This window comes from Heteronotia binoei, chromosome 1, assembly GCF_032191835.1.
Source record: "Heteronotia binoei isolate CCM8104 ecotype False Entrance Well chromosome 1, APGP_CSIRO_Hbin_v1, whole genome shotgun sequence".
Classification (NCBI taxonomy): Eukaryota; Metazoa; Chordata; class Lepidosauria; order Squamata; family Gekkonidae; genus Heteronotia; species Heteronotia binoei.
Window position 1 is genome coordinate 207,287,174 of NC_083223.1, and position 20,918 is coordinate 207,308,091.

Genomic DNA, 20,918 nt, shown 5'->3' on the forward strand with positions numbered 1-20,918 from the left:
GGACTAAACGTTTGCCATATGTTGAAGGATTTTTATGTTTTGCTTTTGTTATTTTAGCCTGCTTGCCAGGGAGGGCGAAATAGAAGCTGAAATAGACAAATAGTTTTGGTTATTGAGTTCAATATTTTAAGTGTTTAGCCTCTTTCTCTTCTCTTTGCTCCTCCACATGGGCTCATTTTTAATGGTTTTCATTTAGAAATAGTAAGTTTTTGCAATGGAAAGGTTGGATTTTAAAGAATGCTGTGTTAGCTGTTTTAGGCATGCAGGTTGAAAAACAGGATCTAGTCATTAAACAAACAGCCATTAACAATTCCTATCAAAATAGGACATCAGCTTATTTTTGCACCCATAACTGGGGGGGGATATGCAAGCACTTCTTACTAAGAATTTAAATACTGGAGTAGGAGCCAGCTGTAGCTATCATTATATAGATATTCCCACTGGTATTAAAAATATGTTGAATAAGCTCTTCCTTGAACATCCTGTGGACCAAAACAGAGGTGAGGCTGGGAGTTCTATGTTTGGCTCTTCCCAGCATTTGTAAAAGATTAAGCTGTCATGTGGTATGGGGTCCCAGTTTGTTTTAACCCTTCCATTCCATGTGGTTTTAGTGCTCCACACAGTTATTATCACTAAGAAGAAGAAAAAAATACATGAACCCTCTCTTTGTCCATCTTTTTGTTCTTTCCAGGCAAAACAACAGCAAAGGGGAGGGGCATCAAAATAACATGACCGAATGTTTAACCTTCTTGTCTCCCAACCTCCAAATCAAGAGACTGTGTGGAACCTATAAGCCTTTAAAAAAAACTGGGAAGATCCAGTCAGGAATCTTCCAGTGTCTGGGCTTGGTTATGCAATGTAGCTGGATTTATTAAAAAAATTAGAGACTGTCTCAGAACTGCAGAAAGTTTTTTTAAAGGCTTGCCAGCAAGCTACTGAATAAATTAGCACAGACTGGCTGAATTTTGTCAGAGCCACTTTCAGCCTTGGACAGAAAAAGAAACGTGCCAAACTGAAGATGGATGTCAGCCCAGATGGTAAATATTCAGCCCAAATGAGCTTACTTTCATGAAGGATATGGAAAATATTGTTCATTTTAAAAAAAAAAAGCTCTCTGCTAATTTAATGCTATGGAAACTCCCCACCCACCAACTTACTAAATATCTTTACATTAAAAATTCCAGCCAAGCACAGATAAATGTTATATTCTATAAATTAGATCTCACACAACAAGGAAGTAAAAACAGCACACGCAAAATGGAATCTCTGGCTATAGACTCAGAATCTCTCTAACTAAGAGGCCCTGGAGACAGGGGACAGTCATTATCTTTGTGCCTAGTTTGGGAGGCTTCTTTTGGAAACAGAAAGGTTAGACAGACTTGGGTCAGGTCCAGCAAATCAATTGTTTATTCTCTTTTTTAAAAAAATGTTTAAATGTATAATTTTCAAGATTTCTTACAGATCAATAATTAAAAATAACATAAAAACCAAGCTAATCAGAGCCTGATGTCACAGACAAAAATCTCTATAACTGTACTGATTGCATACTGTTATACTACAATCCTGCTATTGCATGGAAACCTATGTTCATGCTAGAAAGCAGCAGGAAAAACACAAGGGGATGTTCTTAACTATAACACTAAAAAGAATTTTCTGGAAAGGCCCAGAGATTTGACAGCAGCAAATGCAACAGAGCAACAGTGACAGCATAGTCTGGCTACGACAAGATACTTTGGGCATTTCTTTCTCACTGGCCTATAGGGTGACACAACTTTCTGTGATAAAGCAGATTATTAATTCTCTAGCAACACCACGGAGCATGGTGTTTTACAGCATAACATAAAAGGTGGATTCCTGCCCTAAGGACCATGCAGTCTACATTTCAGCCTATAGGGAGAAAACAAAGGGGGCAGAGAGGAAGATGATAGACACCAGGGAATGAATGTACACACGTTCTGAAGCTCCCAGCATCTTTCTAATTTAATTATCAGATTCACAGGTTCCAATTTGGACCAGCATTGGGGAGAGGTCCGTACACTGTTTTCCTGATGGAGTTCCAGAACCTCTTTGCAGAAACAAAATTCTCAAAAAATGTTTAAAAGTTTATGAACGGCACATGTTTCTCCTTCATTTCCCTCTTGAGATTCCCGGCTCCTCTTTTTCCAGAAAAAAAGTTCTGGATGGGGACATCACCACCAAATATGAAGTTCAGTCTTGGATATAATATTATTGATAGTGACACTCAAGCAGATCCTTAGCTAAAGCAGCCAGTGTTTTCTAACCCCACAAACTCCTGCAAAAATATTGCCCAGTGAAACTAAGCACCAGCAATGATATGACTTACCCACTTAAAGGTCTTGATTTTCTAATTTCGAAGAATTGAGTTCCTGTGTGATTGTATCTGGTTTTATTACGTGAAGGCAAAATAACTGCAGGGGTGGGGAGGAATCGGAGAAGATTTGAACAGGTGAGTCTAATGGGAGCTCATCTGGCAACATAACTCAGGTATAAAAAAGCTATTGATTCTAATCACAAAGTCCCACATGCAAGGAAAAGTAATTTAATCTTACTTCATAATTGCCTTTGCCTGAAGAATTTAACCCTCCTAAAACGAAGAATGGGCTTTAGTAATGAACTATTGGGATCCAATAGACTCAAATTTAATAATGACTTATGATTTCACTGTGATGCATTCAATACAATGTTTTTTTTACAAAAAAACCCTGCATTTTCAAGGATTATTTCAGGAAGTATATTGTGCAGGGGTACAAATATAAAAATATCTGGGGTTTGCAACAGGGTTGCCAGGTCTGACTCAAGAAATATCTGGGGACTTTGCATGTGGAGCCAGGAGCAAGGTTGTGACAAGCATGATTGAACTTCAAAGGGACTTCTGGCAATCACGTTTAAAGGGACAGTATCCCTTTTAAATGTTTTCCCTCCATTTGGAAAAAAAGGATAGGGGCACCTTCTTTTGGGACTCACAGAATAGGACCACCTGGTCCAATCTTTTTGAAACTTGGAGGTTGTTTTGAAGAGAGGCACTGGAAGCTATGCTGAAAATTTGGTGCCTTTGCCTCAAAAAAATCACACACACCCCCAAGCCCCAGATACCCACAGATCATATGGGAATTAGTCTCTATAGGGTATAATGAAGTACTCAGCAGACATTTCCATTCCCACACACACACCTGCTTTCTGATGACCATGAAGCCGGGGGGGGGGGGGGTGCTCCAGACCAGGATATTCCCTGCCCCCAACAGGGGATTGGCAACTCCAGAATGACATCAGATATTAATTTCTTGGGAGTCTCGTGTTCTTTTCTTTCAGCACAAAACTTGTGGGAAGTATAAGCATTTTAAAATATTAAATGATTGACACATTCTTCTCTCAACTGCCATATCAATATAAAACATGTATTAGGTTCTTAAAGGAGTTTTCACCATACCAGGGGGCCGGGGCCCTTATGCTCCCTCACCAGGTTTTACAACATGCAGTATTATATGTTGTGTTCATCCTAACTGGGGTGTAACTTAATCCAACATCATTTTCAGGAGACTTTCAAAAGGAGAGAAGGTAGAACAATCAGCCCATTTACTGCAGGAGAATATGGAGGATGATGTATCATGGGTTATGGCTTATGGGGAAACATTTTGGATCTTTTTGTATCCCCTTTGGGGACCCTGAAAGCACAGGAGGGTTACATTTACATTATTTGGAGAGAACCAGATATTTCAAGCTGACTGAAATAGCAACATAACCAGTTATTCAAAGGAAGCAATGTGAATACAACTACTCAGAAGTAAGCCCCAATTTATTCAATAGCCCCCCCCCCCCCCGAAATGGTTTTCTGGATTGTAGCCACAGTTCTTATATTCAGAGCCGCCAAGATAAGGTGACTAAGGGCACCCTAGTCATCCTGTGGCCTATGAAGTCAAACAAATCCTGTGATTTGCTTTTAAATGATATTGTATTTGGATCTGGGTGATGCGGAGTGAGAAATCATTACCGGGGGGCCTGTGGTACATCTTGACTACCCTGGTTGAACTGCTGAATTTCTGCGGCGTGATTAATAATTTCCTGTCCATCAGAGTTGCCTCATCCACTCTTATGTTCTGCCAAGGTATGCAGGGGTTGGGAAAGAGGAAAGAGCTTACAAATCTACTGGAAATTCTTCATACAATTCATTGTCCATGAAATTTGCAACAACCTCATCATGTGACTAGAATGGTGCTACCCATGCTGAGCTTCCCATATTCAACATGTGGCTAACTTAGCAGTTTGTATTTGGTAGCTTTTAAATCATTCTCAGAAGGAGGACAGCAGACTTACCCAGATGGGTGCAAAAATGAGAGCCTCTGTTTCTAGTCTGTAGACAGGATCAGTAAAGTAGCCCATACATGACAACGGAAGTTAAGCAGGTTCATCTAGGGTTGCCAGATCTCACTCCTGATGACCAGTGGGGGATGGGGGCTATTGCCTCTAAGAGTTCACAAGAACTCCTAGTACACAGAAGCCTCTTCGATCTGCTGATGGAATTTTTGATTGTCCAGAGGCTCTAGCCATTTAGGCCTGAGAGGAGGGAAGAAGCAATGATTTGACTCAGGGTGTTCACATAAGTGGGTTGTTCCTTCCACTTGACAGGATTTGGAAACAGCTTTTCCTGACAAGTGCTTGGGAAGAGAAAATTTATCCATGGCATCCAGCCAGGCATCCTTTCACAATGACAGAAGGTCTTTACAGCAAAAATCAGAGTCTGTTTAGATGTAGTGAAGGGGACCAATATTTAGAAGTATTTAGGAAATGCTGCTAGGCCATTTTATTTGGTAGGGCTTATAATGGGGTTCAATCCCAGCAGAAGCTGGATTCAGGTAGCCAGCTCAAGGTTGACTCAGCCTTCCATTCTTCCGAGGTCGTCAAATGAGTACCCAGCTTGCTAGGGGGGAAGTGGAGGTAACTGGGGATGAGAAAGGCAATGGCAAACCACCCCGTAAAAAGTCTGCTGTGAAAACGTTGTGATGCGACGTCACCCCAGAGTCAGAAATGACTGGTGCTTGCACAGGGGACTACTTTTATCTCTATAATGGAGTATAGGTTACAGAAATGGGGGGGGGGGGGGACTATTCATAGTTTTATTGTACTCTGTATGTTTTATATTTGAATTTTTGAACTGCCTTGAGCCCCAAAGGAAGAGTGGAGAATAACCATTTTAATCCAGTCATTCACTGATCTTTTAAAAACAATTTATATTTATCTTTTAAAGGCAATTTACCACTCCACATAGCCATGATTCAGCATGGGACCATACAGAATGAGTTCAAGCCTTCCACTGTTGCACACTAACTTCAAACTGCTGTTATAGTTTATTTAGTTTTAGTTTATTTACGATTTATATCCCGCCCTTCCCACTAAGGTGGCTCAGGGCGGCTCACAGCACATAAAATCTAACATAAAAATATTAAGTTTAAACATTTTACACAGTTTAAAACATTAAAACATAACAGAAATCTAATAGAACTACACTCAGTTTCCTATGCCGGTTAGTTATAAGCCAGCCGGAAGAGGGTTGTCTTACAGGCTCTGCTGAACTGAGCAAGGTCCCACAGGGCCCTCACCTCCTCCGGCAGCTGGTTTCACCAGGAAGGGGCCATTACAGAGAAAGCCCTGTCCCTGGTAGATTTCAGGCGGGCTTCCTTTGGCCCGGGGACATCGAGAAGATTTTGGGTTCCCGATCTCAGTACTCTTTGGGGAACATGTGGGGAGAGACGATCCCTCACATAGGCAGGTCCTAGGCCATATTAATTTAAGGGGAAGTTTTTCCCACTGCATCTAGGTTGATCCATACTCAAAATAAACCAGGTTTCCAAACCTGATATTAATTTTCCTAGGGAGGTGAATTTTCCTCAGAATCTGAAAATTTTCTAGTTATCTTTACTGTTGCTGAGCCCACATGAATATGGCTTCCCTCCCTCTCTGCAGTCTATATCATCCTGGCTTGGTTGTCTGAAGTATTTATTTATTCACATTATTTATAGTTCACCATTCTCACTGAGGCTCCAGGCAGATTACACAGTGTAGATCAATACAACCAACAGGACAGGATGTCCAGTAAGTAATGAAACAGAATTAAGATAGCAGAAATCTGAAATGCAACACCTTCCCCACCCTCTACCTATATGCAATGGTTGGTGATTTTCAATGTACCTGTTTTGTTTCAAAGTTCAATGTTTTGTGCATGCACACAAAAGCTTATGCCCAGAATATATCTTTGTTGGTCTTAAAATGTGCCACTGGACTCAAATCTGAAGATCAGCTGTAATTCTGGGAGATCTCTAACTCCCAACTGGAGGTTGGCAACTGTACCAAGAGAGGAGGAACAGCAAGTTTGTGACTAACATAACAGCCAGCCAATCCAGGCTTTCAGCATCCCAGTTTAGAGAAGGGGAGGAGGAGTTGCCTGTTCAACCAACATTCTGCCAATCAGTTTCTCTCACAATGGTGATGGTGGGGAGTCCCCCTGAGACTAATCCTGGACAAAAGCCTTTATGTATATTTTAGTGAAGCACTTCCCCAGCTGACACAATGCTATGTTGATGTATGTCTGTACACAATCAAAATTTTAAACTTAGAACAACAGACCCTATGCTACTTTATGGTAAAAGAAAAGTCAAAATGTGTCCTGTTCCAGCTAGAGATGTCAGCCTGCAGGTAGGACTTGGGGATTCCCCAGAATTACATCTCATCTCCAAGCTATAAAGATCACTTCCCTTGGAGAAAATGGATGGTTTTGGAGGATGGACTCTAGGGCACTGTACCCCACGGAGCTTCTTGACCTCCTCAAGCTCCACCCCCAAATCTCCAGGAGTTTCCCAGCTGGATCTAGCAATGCTAACCCCTGCATCCTTCACTGGGGGAGGGGCTGGCAACCCTAAGCTTCATTTATTTGTGCAGGTCCTGTGAAACAAGTTAATCACAGCTGTCTGAAGTCCCAGGGCTTTCAATGGAAATGAATCACACCATCAACTTCAACCAGATTGGGATTAATGTCTTTCTGACCTGTGAAGAAATCTGATGGAACCCGTGACAGGGAGTAGGACAGGCACAGCTTTTCTGCAGAGGACCATTCACAGATGATGGTTGCTTTTTACAACTCTGCCATTTGATTCAGTCCTTCTTCCATAGTGTTCTTAGCCTAATGACGGGTTGCCATTCAGATTCTGATGGCTTCAGCTCACAACAGGCTCCTGTGGTTTGCCAAGGGCTTGGACAACAAGGATGGCTAGAGAACTGGATCATGGACTTATGCAGTTGTAATTTATCAACACAGAGGTCTGCAAAACCTCATTCCAACGATCTTGCAAGCCAGGAACAGAACTGTCGATAGAGGTGAAGTATCTCTTTTCAATTATATCCTCTTCAGTGTCAGTTAATACTAATTATGGGACCCTAAAGACCAAAAGGAGAGCTCCCTGCATAGGTAGCTTTACAAATCTTCCCGAGTGCTGCAAAAGACAGCAAAGAGCACTTTTCTCCTAATTAATTTCCTACCCTCTTGTCAGGTTGATACTTCATAAATTATGCCCTCCCTCCACCCCCGTTTCATCAACCACTCAACAGATAAGCTTAACACTTCAGCTTTGCATCTCCGGTCTGCTTTCCAGAAAGGATACTGCAGCATCTTCATATAATTCTGTATTGCCTGAAGCCATTCTGGGATAGTCATGGAAGCCTTGTAGTTTGGCACGGCTGGCACTGAAGGCTGAGCACAAAGAGAAAGAGATGTTTAGATGGGTTGGAGTCAAATCCCATATTTGCTTTTGTGCTGGGGAAAAAGTGGTTCAGTCACAGAAACCCAAATTCTGAAGCCTCTCTGAAACTAGAATCAATGAATTCACACAAATAGTACAGTTGTTAAGTGATTAATCTGTCAGATGCATTCAATACCAATAAAATTTGAAATCAGGGCTTTTTTTGAGCAGAATGCACAGGAATGCAGTTCCAGCTGGCTTGGTGTCAGGTGGTGTGGCCTAATATGCAAATAAATTCCTGCTGGGCTTTTTCTACAAAAAAAAGCTCTGTGTGAAACAATGGTGATGTCAGGAGGTGTGGCCTAATATACAAATATGTTCTTGCTGAACTTGTTCTACAAAAAAGGCCTCTTTGAAATAATTCATTGAGGACTTTGACTCCTGTTCAGAGAAGCATTCCTGTCTTCCTCCACAGCTCCTCTCTCCTATGGTGGGGGTTGCAAAATAAAAGCCTTCCTTTCCCCCTGTTTTGAAATCAGCAAGAGTTTTAGATGTATATAGTCTAGGTTATTGGTATTATTGGGAAACAGAAGAAAGCTTTTTTGCAAGGACACAAGCACCCGCACACACAGAAAGGGATCCAATGCCTTGTGTTGTAAAGGCAAATGGTTCAGCTAAGATGGCTGCCTCTGCTTATACTGGGGAAATCTGAACAGGTTTGATAGAGGACAGTTCCATCAGTGGCTACTAGCCATGGTGACTAAAGGGAACCTCCATATTCAAAGGCAGTAAGCCTCTGAATATCACTGCTAGCCCAGGAGGCAGCATTTGAGGGAGGCCTTGGCCTTTATGCCCTGTTTTCCTCTGCACAAAACAGGTTCTCCTTTAGCAGAAATACATCAACACGGTAACAACATTAAAATAATTTCATACAAACCCTAATACAAGTGAGTGGACAGTCCCTCTACCAACCATAATACTGTGACCTCAACAACTCACTACACAGTGACCATGAGTGACTACTGAATGGAGCATTGCACCAGCACAAGCAGGGTTCACAGTCTCAAGGTTCACAAGGCAACCAGGGCTGCTGGTTGATGCCTCTTTCAGTGTTCCTTGCTGGTACACTCTTAGCTCACTTCCAAGGAGAAGAACTCATGCCACACAGTTGCCTTGGCACACTAACAGCATCACACCCTCAAAATTGCTTGTGCAGATGCAGCATTAGGTCTGCTGTGTCAGGGACTTGTAATCTTGTGTTGTCTCAAGGACATTCAGATTCAGACTTACCTAGCTGACAGCTTCCTTCAGAGAAGATGTCATTTGGCTAAATGGTTACATTTGTATCCCAACCTTCAATCCAAGGTTCATTCAAGAATAGATATGATGGAAGGCTTAAAGATAATGGCTAGACGTAAAACTGTGTGGTCATCATAGGTGATTTTAACTACCCGCAGATTGATTGGGTCAATATGTGTTCTGGTCGAGAGAAAGAGATTGAGTTTCTAGATGCTCTCAATGACTGTGCTATGGAGCAGATGGTCTCTGAACCTACCAGGGGTGGGGCGATCCTGGATTTGGTCCTAAGTAATGCCCAAGACTTGGTGAGAGATGTAAAAGTGATTGCACCGCTTGGGAGCAGTGACCATAACCATATTGATTTCACCATTTGTAGAGAGTTGCTCCAAAAGACCAGCACAACCACATTTAACTTTAAAATGTTTAAAACTTTAAAATTTTATAAGTATAACTCGATGTATAATGTATTTTTATGTTGTGAGCCGCCCTGAGCCTGCCTCGGCGGGGAGGGCGGGATAGAAATAAAAAGCTGTGGTTGTTGTTATTGTTATTATTATTATTATTATTATTATTATAAAAGGGGTAAATTCTCTGAGATGAGGAGGCATGTGAAGAGGAAACTGAAAGGAAAGGTAAATACAGTCGAAATCCTTGGGGAAGTTTGGAGGCTACTTAAAACTACAATCCTAGAATCTCAGATAAAATATATGCCACAAGTTAGGAAAGGCACAAACAGGTATAGGAGAAGGCCTGCATGGTTAACAAACAAAGTAATGGAAGCTGTAAAAGGTAAGAAGGACTCCTTTAAGTGGTGGAAAGCGAGTCCAAGTGAGATTAATAAAAGGGAACACAGGCAGTGCCAAATCAAATGCAAGACTAGCCTTCCCAATCCCCAGGTCCCAGAGGGGGATCCCCTGGTTTTACAGGCTTCCCCCCTCCCCCAGCCAGCTGGCCAGAGGGGGAAGCCCCGCCCCCAGAGCCATCATGCACCTCTATGAACGATTCCCATAGGGAATGATGGGGAATTGATCCGCAAGTATTGGGGGCTCTGGGGGGGCTGTGTTTTGAGATAGAGGCACCAGATTTTCAGTATAGCATCTAGTGCCACTCCCCAAAGTACCTCCCAAGTTTCAAAAAGATTGGACCAGGGGGTCCAATTCTATGAGCCCCAAAAGAAGCTGCCCCTATCCTTCATTATTTCCTATGGAAGGAAGGCATTTAAAAATTTGTGCAGTCCCTTTAAATGTGATGGCCAGAACTCCCTTGAAGTTCAATTATGCTTGTCACACCCTTGCTCTTGGCTCCGCCCCCAATGTCTCCTGGCTCCGCCCCCAAAGACTCCTGGCTCCACCCCCAAAGTCCCCAGATATTTCTTAAATTAGACTTGGCAACCCTATGCAAGACTGTGATGAGGCAGGCAAAAAGGGACTATGAGAAGCATATTGCAAAAAACATAAAGACCGACAATAAAAATTTCTTCAAATATATTAGAAGCAGGAAACCAGCCAGGGAGGCAGTGGGGCCCTTGGATGACCAAGGGGTCAAAGGATTACTGAAGGAGGAAAGGAAAATGGCTGAGAAGCTGAATGCATTTTTTGCCTCCATCTTCACTGTGGAAGATGAGAAGTGTTTGCCTGCTCCAGAACCACTTATATTGGCAGGGGTGTTGAAAGACCTGAGTCAGATTGAGGTGACAAGAGAAGAGGTCCTACAACTGATAAATTAAAAACTAATAAGTCACCAGGTCCAGATGGCATACATCCAAGAGTTCTGAAAGAACTCAAAGTTGAACTTGTGGATCTTCTGACAAAAATATGTAATCTTTCATTGAAATCTACCTCCATTCCTGAGGACTGGAAGGTAGCAAATGTCACCCCCATCTTTAAAAAGGGTTCCAGAGGAGATCTGGGAAACTACAGGCCAGTCAGTCTGACTTCAATACTGGAAAAGTTGGTAGAAACCATTATCAAGGACAGAATGAGTAGGCACATTGATGAACACGAGTTATTGAGGAAGACTCAGCATGGGTTCTGTAAGGGAAGATCTTGCCTCACTAACCTGTTACATTTCTTTGAGGGGGTGAACAAACATGTGGACAAAGGAGACCCGATAGATATTGTTTACCTTGACTTCCAGAAAGCTTTTGATAAAGTTCCTCATCAAAGGCTCCTTAGTAAGCTCGAGAGTCATGGAGTAAAAGGACAGGTCCTCTTGTGGATCCAAAACTGGCTAATTAATAGGAAGCAGAGAGTGAGTATAAATGGGCAGTCTTCGCAATGGAGGACAGTAAGCAGTGGAGTGCCGCAGGGCTCAGTACTGGGTCTCATGCTCTTTAACTTGTTCATAAATGATTTGGAGTTGAGAGTAAGCAGTGAAGTGGCCAAGTTTGCAGAGCACACGAAATGGTTCAGGGTGGTGAGAACCAGAGAGGATTGTGAGGAACTCCAAAGGGATCTGTTGAGGCTGGGTGAGTGGGCATCAATGTGGCAGATGAGGTTCAATGTGGCCAAGTACAAAATAATGCACATTGGGGCCAAGTATCCCAGCTACAAATACAAGTTGATGGGGTGTGAACTGGCAGAGACTGACCAAGAGGTCGTGGTAGATAACTCACTGAAAATGTCAAGACAGTGTGCGATTGCAATAAAAAAGGCCAACACCATGCTGGGAATTATTAGGAAGGGAACTGAAAACAAATCAGTCAGTATCATAATGCCCCTGTATAAAACGATGGTGCGGTCTCATTTGTGCAATTCTGGTCACTGCACCTCAAAAAGGATATTATAGCATTGAAAAAAGTGCAGAAAAGGGCAACTAGAATGATTAAAGGTTTGGAACACTTTCCCTATGAAGAAAGGTTAAAACGCTTGGGGCTCTTTAGCTTGGAGAAATGTCAACTGCGGGATGACATGATAGAGGTTTACAAGATTATGCATGGGATGGAGAAGGTAGAGAAAGAAGTACTTTTCTCCCTTTCTCATAATACAAGAACTCGTGGGCATTCAATGAAATTGCTGAGCAGTTGGGTTAGAACGGATAAAAGGTGGTACGTGTATGTGTGTGTGTGTGTGTGTGTGTATATACAAAGTTTTTGGCCACTGTGTGACACAGGGTGTCGGACTGGATGGGCCATTGGCCTGATCCAACATGGCTTCTCTTATGTTCTTATCTTCACAAGAGTTTTGTGAGGAAGGGTAAACTGAGGAGGGAGTAATTGCACCAAGATGAACAGGAAGTTAAACCCAGGCCTTCCTGGCCCATATATTTACATTTAACATGCTGTCCCACCCACAAAAAGGAAGCACATGCAGCCCAATCTTAAGTTTTTATTTCTAAACATAAACGTCACTGGGCTCTGCAGGACTCTCTCCCAGAAAAGTGTACACAGGATTCCAACTTCATCAACAATCGCATGCAATGCCTGCTGGCACCAGCTTGGTCTAAGTTAGTCCAGTCTTTGTTCTAATTGCAAACCTATATTTCTAATTAAAGCAATGTTTTCTAGTCTCATTTGTGGAGCACAGGAGAGACATTTCCATCTCTCAACACCACTCCCAGACTGGTACATCAACAGCATATTCACTGCAGCTGTTTGTGCACCCACAAAAGACAGCTCATTATGATATCACATGTCAAGGTTCTGTGGCAGCAACTGACAAACTGACATGGACACATGCAAGAGATGTGTTAAACAGCTGAAGCTTTGGCAGCTGCAGCAGGAGACAGTGGCCAGATGCTGGGCGTCTGAGCTACAGGATTGCCTAGTTTCTTTGGTATGAAGAGCTGGAGTAAGAGAAAGCAGAGGCTGTGCAAGAACATTTTAAAAGCTGATTATCCAGGCTGCAGCCACTTGTTTGTACAGACTTTTAATGATTTGATATTTTCTCACTAAATTTTAATTATTTGCACAGCTCTACACTTCAGTTTGTGATGCTGGTTTTCAAAAATCACTGTGGCACTTTGATTAGATTTTTTTCCCTGATAAAATCTTCCTGAAATGTTGGATTCAGTACAGTTCCTGGGCTAGAGGCATTAGAAGCATCCACTTGTCCATTTTGTAGAGATGTTTTCAGTTTGCTCTCCCTGACTGATGCCCCTTGGGGTTGTACTGCTGTTTGAAAAACAAACCCTTGCCCTTTCTGGTTTATTAAATTATTAAGTCTTGTCAGGATAAGATCAGAACTCCTTTGAGGACTAAGACTAAGATACTTGCATGGAAGGGGATTTCTGCAAACCTTTCAAAGGCAATACAAAAGACCTCCACATAGGAAAATCCTTTGCAAATCCTTTGCCAAACTTACAGGCCAGCTTCAAATTTGCCATGTGACTTGGGTCAAGGTGACTGAGAAGATGGTGGCAAAGCAACTCCATGACTACCCAAACAACACTTCTACTTTTGATCAACTTGGGCTTCAGGCCAGATTTTGAGACTGAGACAACTTTTGTCACACAGGCAGACCATCTTTATCTTCAGTTGGATAAGTGCATATCTTCCCATGTTGCTTTTGCTAGTCTAATCATTAGATTTTGATGCTGTACTCTGCACAAAATGGAAAATAAGGTAAGATCTATTCTGTCAGGTAGGGAACATCAGAGAGGCAGAATCTGATTACTGAACCTGTTAAGTCCCTCAGAGCTGTATACTCATGCCTAGGAGGAGGAGGAGGAGAAGAGTTGGATTTATACCCTGCCCTTCACTCAGAGTAGCTTACAATCTCCTTCCCTCCACTAAACACAACAGACACACTGTATGGTAGGTAGGGCTGAGAGAGCTCTGAGAGAACTGCTCTTCATAGAACTGTGACTGACCCAAGGTCACCCAGATGCTGCATGTGAAGGAGTAGGGAATCAAACCTGGTTCTCCAGATTAGAGTCCACACACTTAACCACTACACCAAAGTGGCTCTGAACCACCTCACCAAATTAGGCCATTGCATAAGATCATACAGAGCCTAGGCCCTGGGTGTCACCAAAGTGTTGATGACACTCAACTCTATATTTTATTGGCTATGTCCCAAAGGCAGCTGGCTCCATCATGAATTGGTGCCAATGCTGTGGTCAAGTAGGTGTGGGAAGAATTATAATGGATCCATGTTGATGGGGCAGATAAGATTTTGACTTTGATGCAATTGATAGCTAATGAACTTTGGATTTCATCATTCTCAGCCTTGTGAACATAGTGATTTTTGAGTTATTTTATTTTCATTCCTCAGTGCTACCAAGAAGCTTCTTTTCTTTAAAAAAGTAATTTAAAAAATTGACAGTAAATTTTCTGCTCAGAATCAAGGCTAGAAGTGTCTGGTGGCTATGGGATACCGCCAAACAAAACTAAGATATGCTTTGTAAGTGAAGGTTGCATATTATGATGATCTGGAGGCAGAAAACATGGAGGAGAGATGCCAGAGCTCAAACTATGAACACGCGTGCTCACATTTTTGTAAATATATGATATAAACTATGACTGTCTTGCATCCCAACTTGTTAATTCTGCAGTAAGCATTCAAAATTAGTTAAGGCTGTCCATTCTGGACTCAGATGATCTTGTCTTGTCAAACCAAGCTACTGTAATGCTAAGACTGGATAACTGCCACACACACTGTGTGGGGTCAGCCTTGAAGACTCAGAAATTTCAAATGGTCCAAGATGCAGCTGCATGCCAACTGATGAGAGAAAGCCAGTTCAAGCACATGACATCAGTGCTGGAACAACTTCATCTGTTACCTATTTGCTTCTGGGCTTAATTCAAGAAGTATTTCATGACTTGGAATGCACAAATCTTAAGGACTGCTGTTCCCAGCATAAAAAGCCCAGTGGCGCAAAGTGGAAAGCTGCAGTACTGCAGTCCAAGCTCTGCTCATAACCTGAGTTAGATCCCAGCAGAAGCTGGGTTCAGGTAGCCGGCTCAAGGTTGACTCAGCCTTCCATCCTTCTGAGGTCGGTAAAATGAGTACCCAGCTTGCTGGGGGTAAAGTGTAGATGACTGGGGAAGGCAATGACAAACCACCCCATAAAAAGTCTGCCATGAAAACGTTGTGAAAACAACATCACCCCAGAGTCGGAAACAACCATTGCTTGCACAGGGGACTACCTTTACCTTTCACTTCCCAGCATAAGTCTTTGGTTTGCCTCCCCCTCCCCAATAAAAACCCCTTGGTAACTCTTTCTGTCCTTCCTTCCCATCTGGTCTCTGTGAGAGGCTGGGCTTTTGCTTGTGTTACCAGCCCAGGAGAACAACTTTCCTGAGATCATCTGGTAGACCCAAGGAAGAGGTTGCCAAGCCCAATGCCATAAGAAAATCTACAGGAGCGGACATGATAAACCTGCCTGGGAGGTGCTGTCAGTCAATCAGGTTGTAGGGAGAGGCCTCCTGTTCCATTCAATACCCTTTGAGGAAGATTTTTTGTTCAAAACCCAAAGAGAAACAAGCACCAGAAAACACCTTAGCAGATACCAAGACCCCCATGGGCAGCACACTGGGATAATTTCTCTGTAAGAACATGAAGGCTGCCCACCTTGATGAGGCTCCAGATATTCGGCTGGAATTAAAGATAAGGAAACCGCTAGAGTGGGAAAACAAGAATTCAGCCTGCCAAGCAAGCCACATCTTTACTGCAGTGTTAAAACTGCAAGAGCAATTGACTATAAAATCCTCCTGGTTTTTATTATCAGTTTTCTGGTGTTGTTTAAGGTACTGCTGGAATGAACAAAGCTGAGATAATGAGAAATCACTGCCTGAAAGAAGAAAAACGTTCTCCAGCCTTTGAGTCTTGCAGGCATAACAGGTGGCTGGAAGGGTTGGGATCTTTTTCCATCTCAAGTGTCTCTTGCATCAACTGTTCCATCAATCAGCACAGACATTTCAACCAATGCTCACATGATGGCTAATTAGAATTCAGAATGGAAACTTTGGGGGAGTATAAAAGGCAGCATCTGAGGAGACTGGCTTGCAGTAGCAACTGGAGTGTTGGAAGTCCATTGAAATCCAAATCCTTCTTTCTTTCTGACCAAGAGGAATTCTGTGTGTTCCTTGGCTCCAACCCTCTAATAAGAAAATTACCCATAATCACAGATTCCATTCTTATTATATCTGCCAGAATTCTATGCTTTGTAATTTAGAACTTATTTCAGTAGTACCATTCATATGGAATCAGTTTCATCCAGCTGCAAATGCATTAAAATGGATGGACAGGCACTTGAGTGGCCAACTTTTTTTAAAAGCTTAAGAGTTAAATATTACTAGGCTCATTTTTCAAATCAAATGTAAAGGGATTGTGCAGTTGACAATAGTAAAAAAACAAAACACAGGAGGCTCAGAACAAAGGGAACCGGGCCTTTTTGAGGTCCAAAACTAAACCAAAACTTTATCAAACACACAAAGGACAGAACAGCCCAACCCAAAATATATTCACTGCCTTGTGATAGTAGATCCCATTGTCAAGATCATTCCTAACCTCCAAGAGCAAAGCTTATCCAGGTTTAAATAATTTATCGTCAGTGACATGAATACATGAAATTGTGATTTGCAATCTTCAAAATACAGTTGATTCAAACCAGAAGGAGAGAACCATGAGTATTGCTGATGGAAAGTTAACTGCAGATCCACATGCATGTCCCAGATCTAAGCCATATTTGAACTAACTGGGTTCACTTTAATGCACAGATGCTGGGCCACCAGCTGTCAAAGTGAACAATTGCGTGTAAGTTGAAGCCCTACTATAGAAATTAATAAAGAGAGGAGAAAGAACAATTCAGGCGAGGCCTCTTCTCTCTCCTACTGCCTTGGTGCTGCATTCTTCAGGATGCTTATGGGGAAAACTCCATTGAAGACGGTGGCTTAGAAGGGTGCAACTCTACTTAGGATGGCACTGTCAATATCTCTGTGACTGTGGGTGTGTTCATACTACACTAAATAATGCATTTTGAAACTGGAGTTTTGCTATTCTTACAGAGTAAAAATCCAGTTGCAAAACACATTATTTAGTGTAGTGTGAACACAACCCAGGATAGTAGTGATCTGAGCATCTCCTTTTCCTAATAGTTTTTTCATTGTACCCAGTTCATTTGAAAGGGAATTTTTTTTTCAAATGTGACCGGGTCCCTGCAGTGTGTATACCATATTTTGTCATGCAAAATATGGAATTAATAACAAATGCCAAAGCTGATAACCAATCCCAGATTTCTTTCTTTATAAGTAATATCCTAGCCTTTATGACCAGCTGTTTGGAACTGTGTAAACAATGAAATCTTAGGAGCCAGGGGAAGCCAGAGAACAGGACTTTAGCACGTTGCTTCCCATGACTAGGGCCAAACTCAATGCACTGCTGAAAGATCACCAATCAGAGTTCCCATGCATTTGGAGGGGGTTGCTTTAGTAGCCATGGAAATTAGGGTTGGCAGTCTCCAGTTGGGGACAGGGTATCCCCTGGTTTGGAGGCCCTCCCCTGCTTCAGGGTTATTATAAAGTATGGTGGAGGGAATGTCTGCTGGGCACTCTGTTATTCCCTATGGACACCGATTCCCATATAATGGAGAATCGATCCATGGGGATCTGGAGAGGCTTTTTAAAAAAAGATAGAGGCACTAAATTTTCAGCATAGCATTTGGCGCCTCTCCTCTAAACACCTGCCAAGTTTAAAAAATATTGGACTAGGAGGTCCAATTCAATGAGCCCCAAAATAAGGTGCCCCCATCCTTCATTATTTCCAATGGAGGGCAGGCATTTAAAAGGTGTGCAGTCCCTTTAAATGTGATGGCCAGAATTCCCTTTGGAGTTCAATCATCCTTGTCACACTCTTGCTCCTGGCTCCACCCCCAGAGTCTCCAGATATTTCTTGAATTGGACCTGGCAAACCTAACAGAAATGTCCCTATCAGACCCAGGCGGGGGGCGGAGGTGTTATCCAGGCTGTTGGCTCAGTCTAAATTGTCCTCTTTGCTTTATAGGAGGAAACACACTGGCTCAGTACATCTGTATGTCTCTGTATGTTTTCCTCCAGTGGGGCAAACAGCAGCAGGCAGGGGAGATTATTTTAACTGAGGGAATGGCAGGTTCCACCCCGTTCTGATTCTTTGCACTCCCATACCCTGTTGAGATTTGCCATTTTTGAAAAAAAGCAGGATCTCTAATCATAAGTCTCCTAGCATCTTGTCTTGTTTGGGCAACAGAGACGCATAATAAAGTCACAAAACATAGTGTGTTCCTCAAATGGACTGCAGAATTCAGGGTCTTTAGTGCAGGATATTCACAGACCTGTCTGTAGGGCATGCAAGAAGTGTACTTAAGGTTAATTCAGACTGGTTGCCTTGATATCAATATGACCCCAAATGCTGGTTCTACATTCCATCAGCTCTGGGGAAGACTCTGCCTTCCTGCATTGATCTTTTCAGCCTTCTAGAAACAGGGTTTCAAGAGACTTTCTCTCTGACTTGTTGAAACAACTGCAGCCCCTGGATGCTTCACTGGATTCCTTGGAGGGTACTTATGCCATCCTCAGCCTCCCTCCCCTGATTAACACAAACTTCACATTTCTTTCTTACTAAACACAGTCACACCTTCATTTACAGTTACAAGGCAAGTGAAAGCAATAAGTGAAAAATAAAAGAGTTTTATATCATGGCTTTGGAGAAGTGCAGCTCACTAGATCTGCTTAATAAAGATGCCCCCCCTTGTCTGTGATCAGTGTAGTCTTACAATATTGATATGGTTATTTTCCTACTCAACCACATAAGGCTACCTGTTTTGTTCAGTCATCTGGGTAGCAATCCTGTGCACACCTGCTTGCGAGTAAAGGCCTGCTGAAGTCAACAGGACTTACCTCCGAGAAAGGCATAGACACGGGCTGCAAATGGTTGCATACAGCCCAGCCTCAGAGATGCAGCCACTTGGAGAGCCTCATCTCTGACTTTGGCTGCAGTTTTCACACAGGAGCTGTTCACAGAGAGCTGCAATCCCACCCCCAACTGTTCCTGGAGACAAACAACATCACTCAGTAGATGTGTGGAAAGTGATTACTTGGTCAAAATAAGTGCTTAGAATGGAAATGGCCAGATGACTGTCTCACTGGTACCAGCCTCAACTGTAATATGCAACTACAAAATTTCTCCCAGGAATAAGAGCAGCAGCTGCTGGGTAACATACATAGATAATCTCTAGGGCCTGCTAAGGCAAGGGCTGGGAGTAGTCCACACCTCAGGTGCAGAATCTCTAGCACAAAATCTGGTAATCCAAGATTAAAAAAAAAATGTTACTAGTTCTCATGGCTACAAGGGCCCAGCACTATGCTGACACCTGGGCAAAGCCCAGAAACCAAGGAGGTTGGAGCAGGTCACAGGGCAAGTCTTCAGTGCCCTGATTTGATCTGTGATTTTTATATTTGTCTCTTGCTCTGGCCATCTACCTTACACCTTTCCTCACAAAAGGGGTTTAAAAAATCTCTGTGTTCTTTGGGAAACCATCACTTTGGAAGCTGAAACAATCATACAGATAAGGAAGTATCTGTAAGTGTTTGAATTTGCATACTTTGCATTCTGGCAACGCAGCTAAATTGGGACCATTTTAGAAGAGCACAAGGATGTTGGGTAACAGACAGAACTTACTTTTGGAAGGCAGACTGCATTCCTTATGGCGGCTACCATCTCTCTGCCTGAGGGGTGCACTTTTGCCACGTGCCCCCACATCCTTTCCCAGGTTTGCCCATCAAGAGGAAAGCCACTTTTGTTGACAAGGAAAAGCACTCCTCCATCTTTGTCTTCCTCTTCTGAGCCTCCATTGTTGGCTGTACTGATGGGTCGAGCGTGCGTGCTCCTTGAGCGGCCCCCCTTCTCTCCTTTGGGGTGGGGGTTGCGAGAAGCATTGGAGCTGGATCCTGTCATTGTGAGTTTCACAGGAGTAAGCAGTCCAGACACAGCAGGGCAGGGGAACACAGGCTGCTCAATACCCCAGCCAAGCCATCTTTTCTGCCCCGTCTCCTGCTCAAGGAATTAGGCCAACCCAAAGTTGCTTGCTAACAGCTGCCAAGAAGATCACTGGCGGGTCTTTCCTCTTGCAGACAGAATCTGGAAAAACAGCAGAGTGGCGGGCAAACACATGTCAGCAGAAGACAGGGCCACACAAAGCGGCTGAAGCAAAACAGTGGTCAGAATCTGCTCCAGGGAGATGCAGGACCTGAGAGCCCTTTCTGCTGGCAACTGCAATTCCTGAACAATAGGGCGGCAGCAATCAAGGTTAGGGCGCTTATCCTGTTCACCTGGGTCTGCAAACAAAAGAGGAGGTCCCGAAGAGCCCCTCTTTGGATCAACGCCCCTGGAGCTATTTCTCACCGGGACAATAGCAGGCAGCAGAGCTCCTTCACTCTCTTATATAGCCGCTGGAAACTGTCACACAAAAGGGAATGAAACCTGCTGGCCGGCTGGGTCCCTGGTTAACCATATTGTCCTAGGTTGTATCACACAGAGATGCCGGGGAAAGGGGAAACAGCTGCTATGGCGTGCTGGACTCCATAGAAGAAGAAGGGGATTCAAATGGAAAAGGCAGATTCTGCCCGTTTTAGGGACCGAGACCTCACAAGTCCCCCGCTAAGGGACTGATGAGAGGAGATCCGATCTAGCATCACTATGCGCCTCTGCACGTTCATCCTCCTTTCAGGTCTAGGGAACTGGCATGCGATAGACATTCTGGTCTGCAGCAGGTCGAAGGGAACCGGGGATTCCTTTTAGGCACCGAGCTCCTGATCCCAGCAACAGAGCAAGGAGATTATGGAACGCGACGGCCTTGGGACTCGGGGGCTTCGCTGCCTGTTGCCAGCACCGCAAGCCATTCTTCAGCGAAGACAGCTCTCCCCCCACCCCGCCTTCCCTTGCTTTACAACAGAGG

At 43.3% G+C, this 20,918-nt stretch overlaps 1 protein-coding gene across 3 annotated transcripts in view; it reads right to left on the minus strand.

The window, feature by feature from the left end:
* The window catches only part of VASH2 (vasohibin 2), an 81,350-nt gene that overhangs the window by 60,215 nt on the left and 217 nt on the right, over positions 1–20,918 (minus strand). For all 3 annotated transcript variants that reach the window (XM_060247169.1, XM_060247177.1, XM_060247185.1), the window contains exons 2-4: positions 19,643–20,101; positions 7,671–7,759; positions 2,345–2,401 (exon numbers count right to left, since the gene is read on the minus strand). In XM_060247169.1, coding sequence (XP_060103152.1) covers positions 2,345–2,401; positions 7,671–7,759; positions 19,643–19,918 — 422 coding nt within the window. In that variant the 5' untranslated portion in view covers positions 19,919–20,101. The remainder of the gene's footprint in view (positions 1–2,344; positions 2,402–7,670; positions 7,760–19,642; positions 20,102–20,918) is intronic.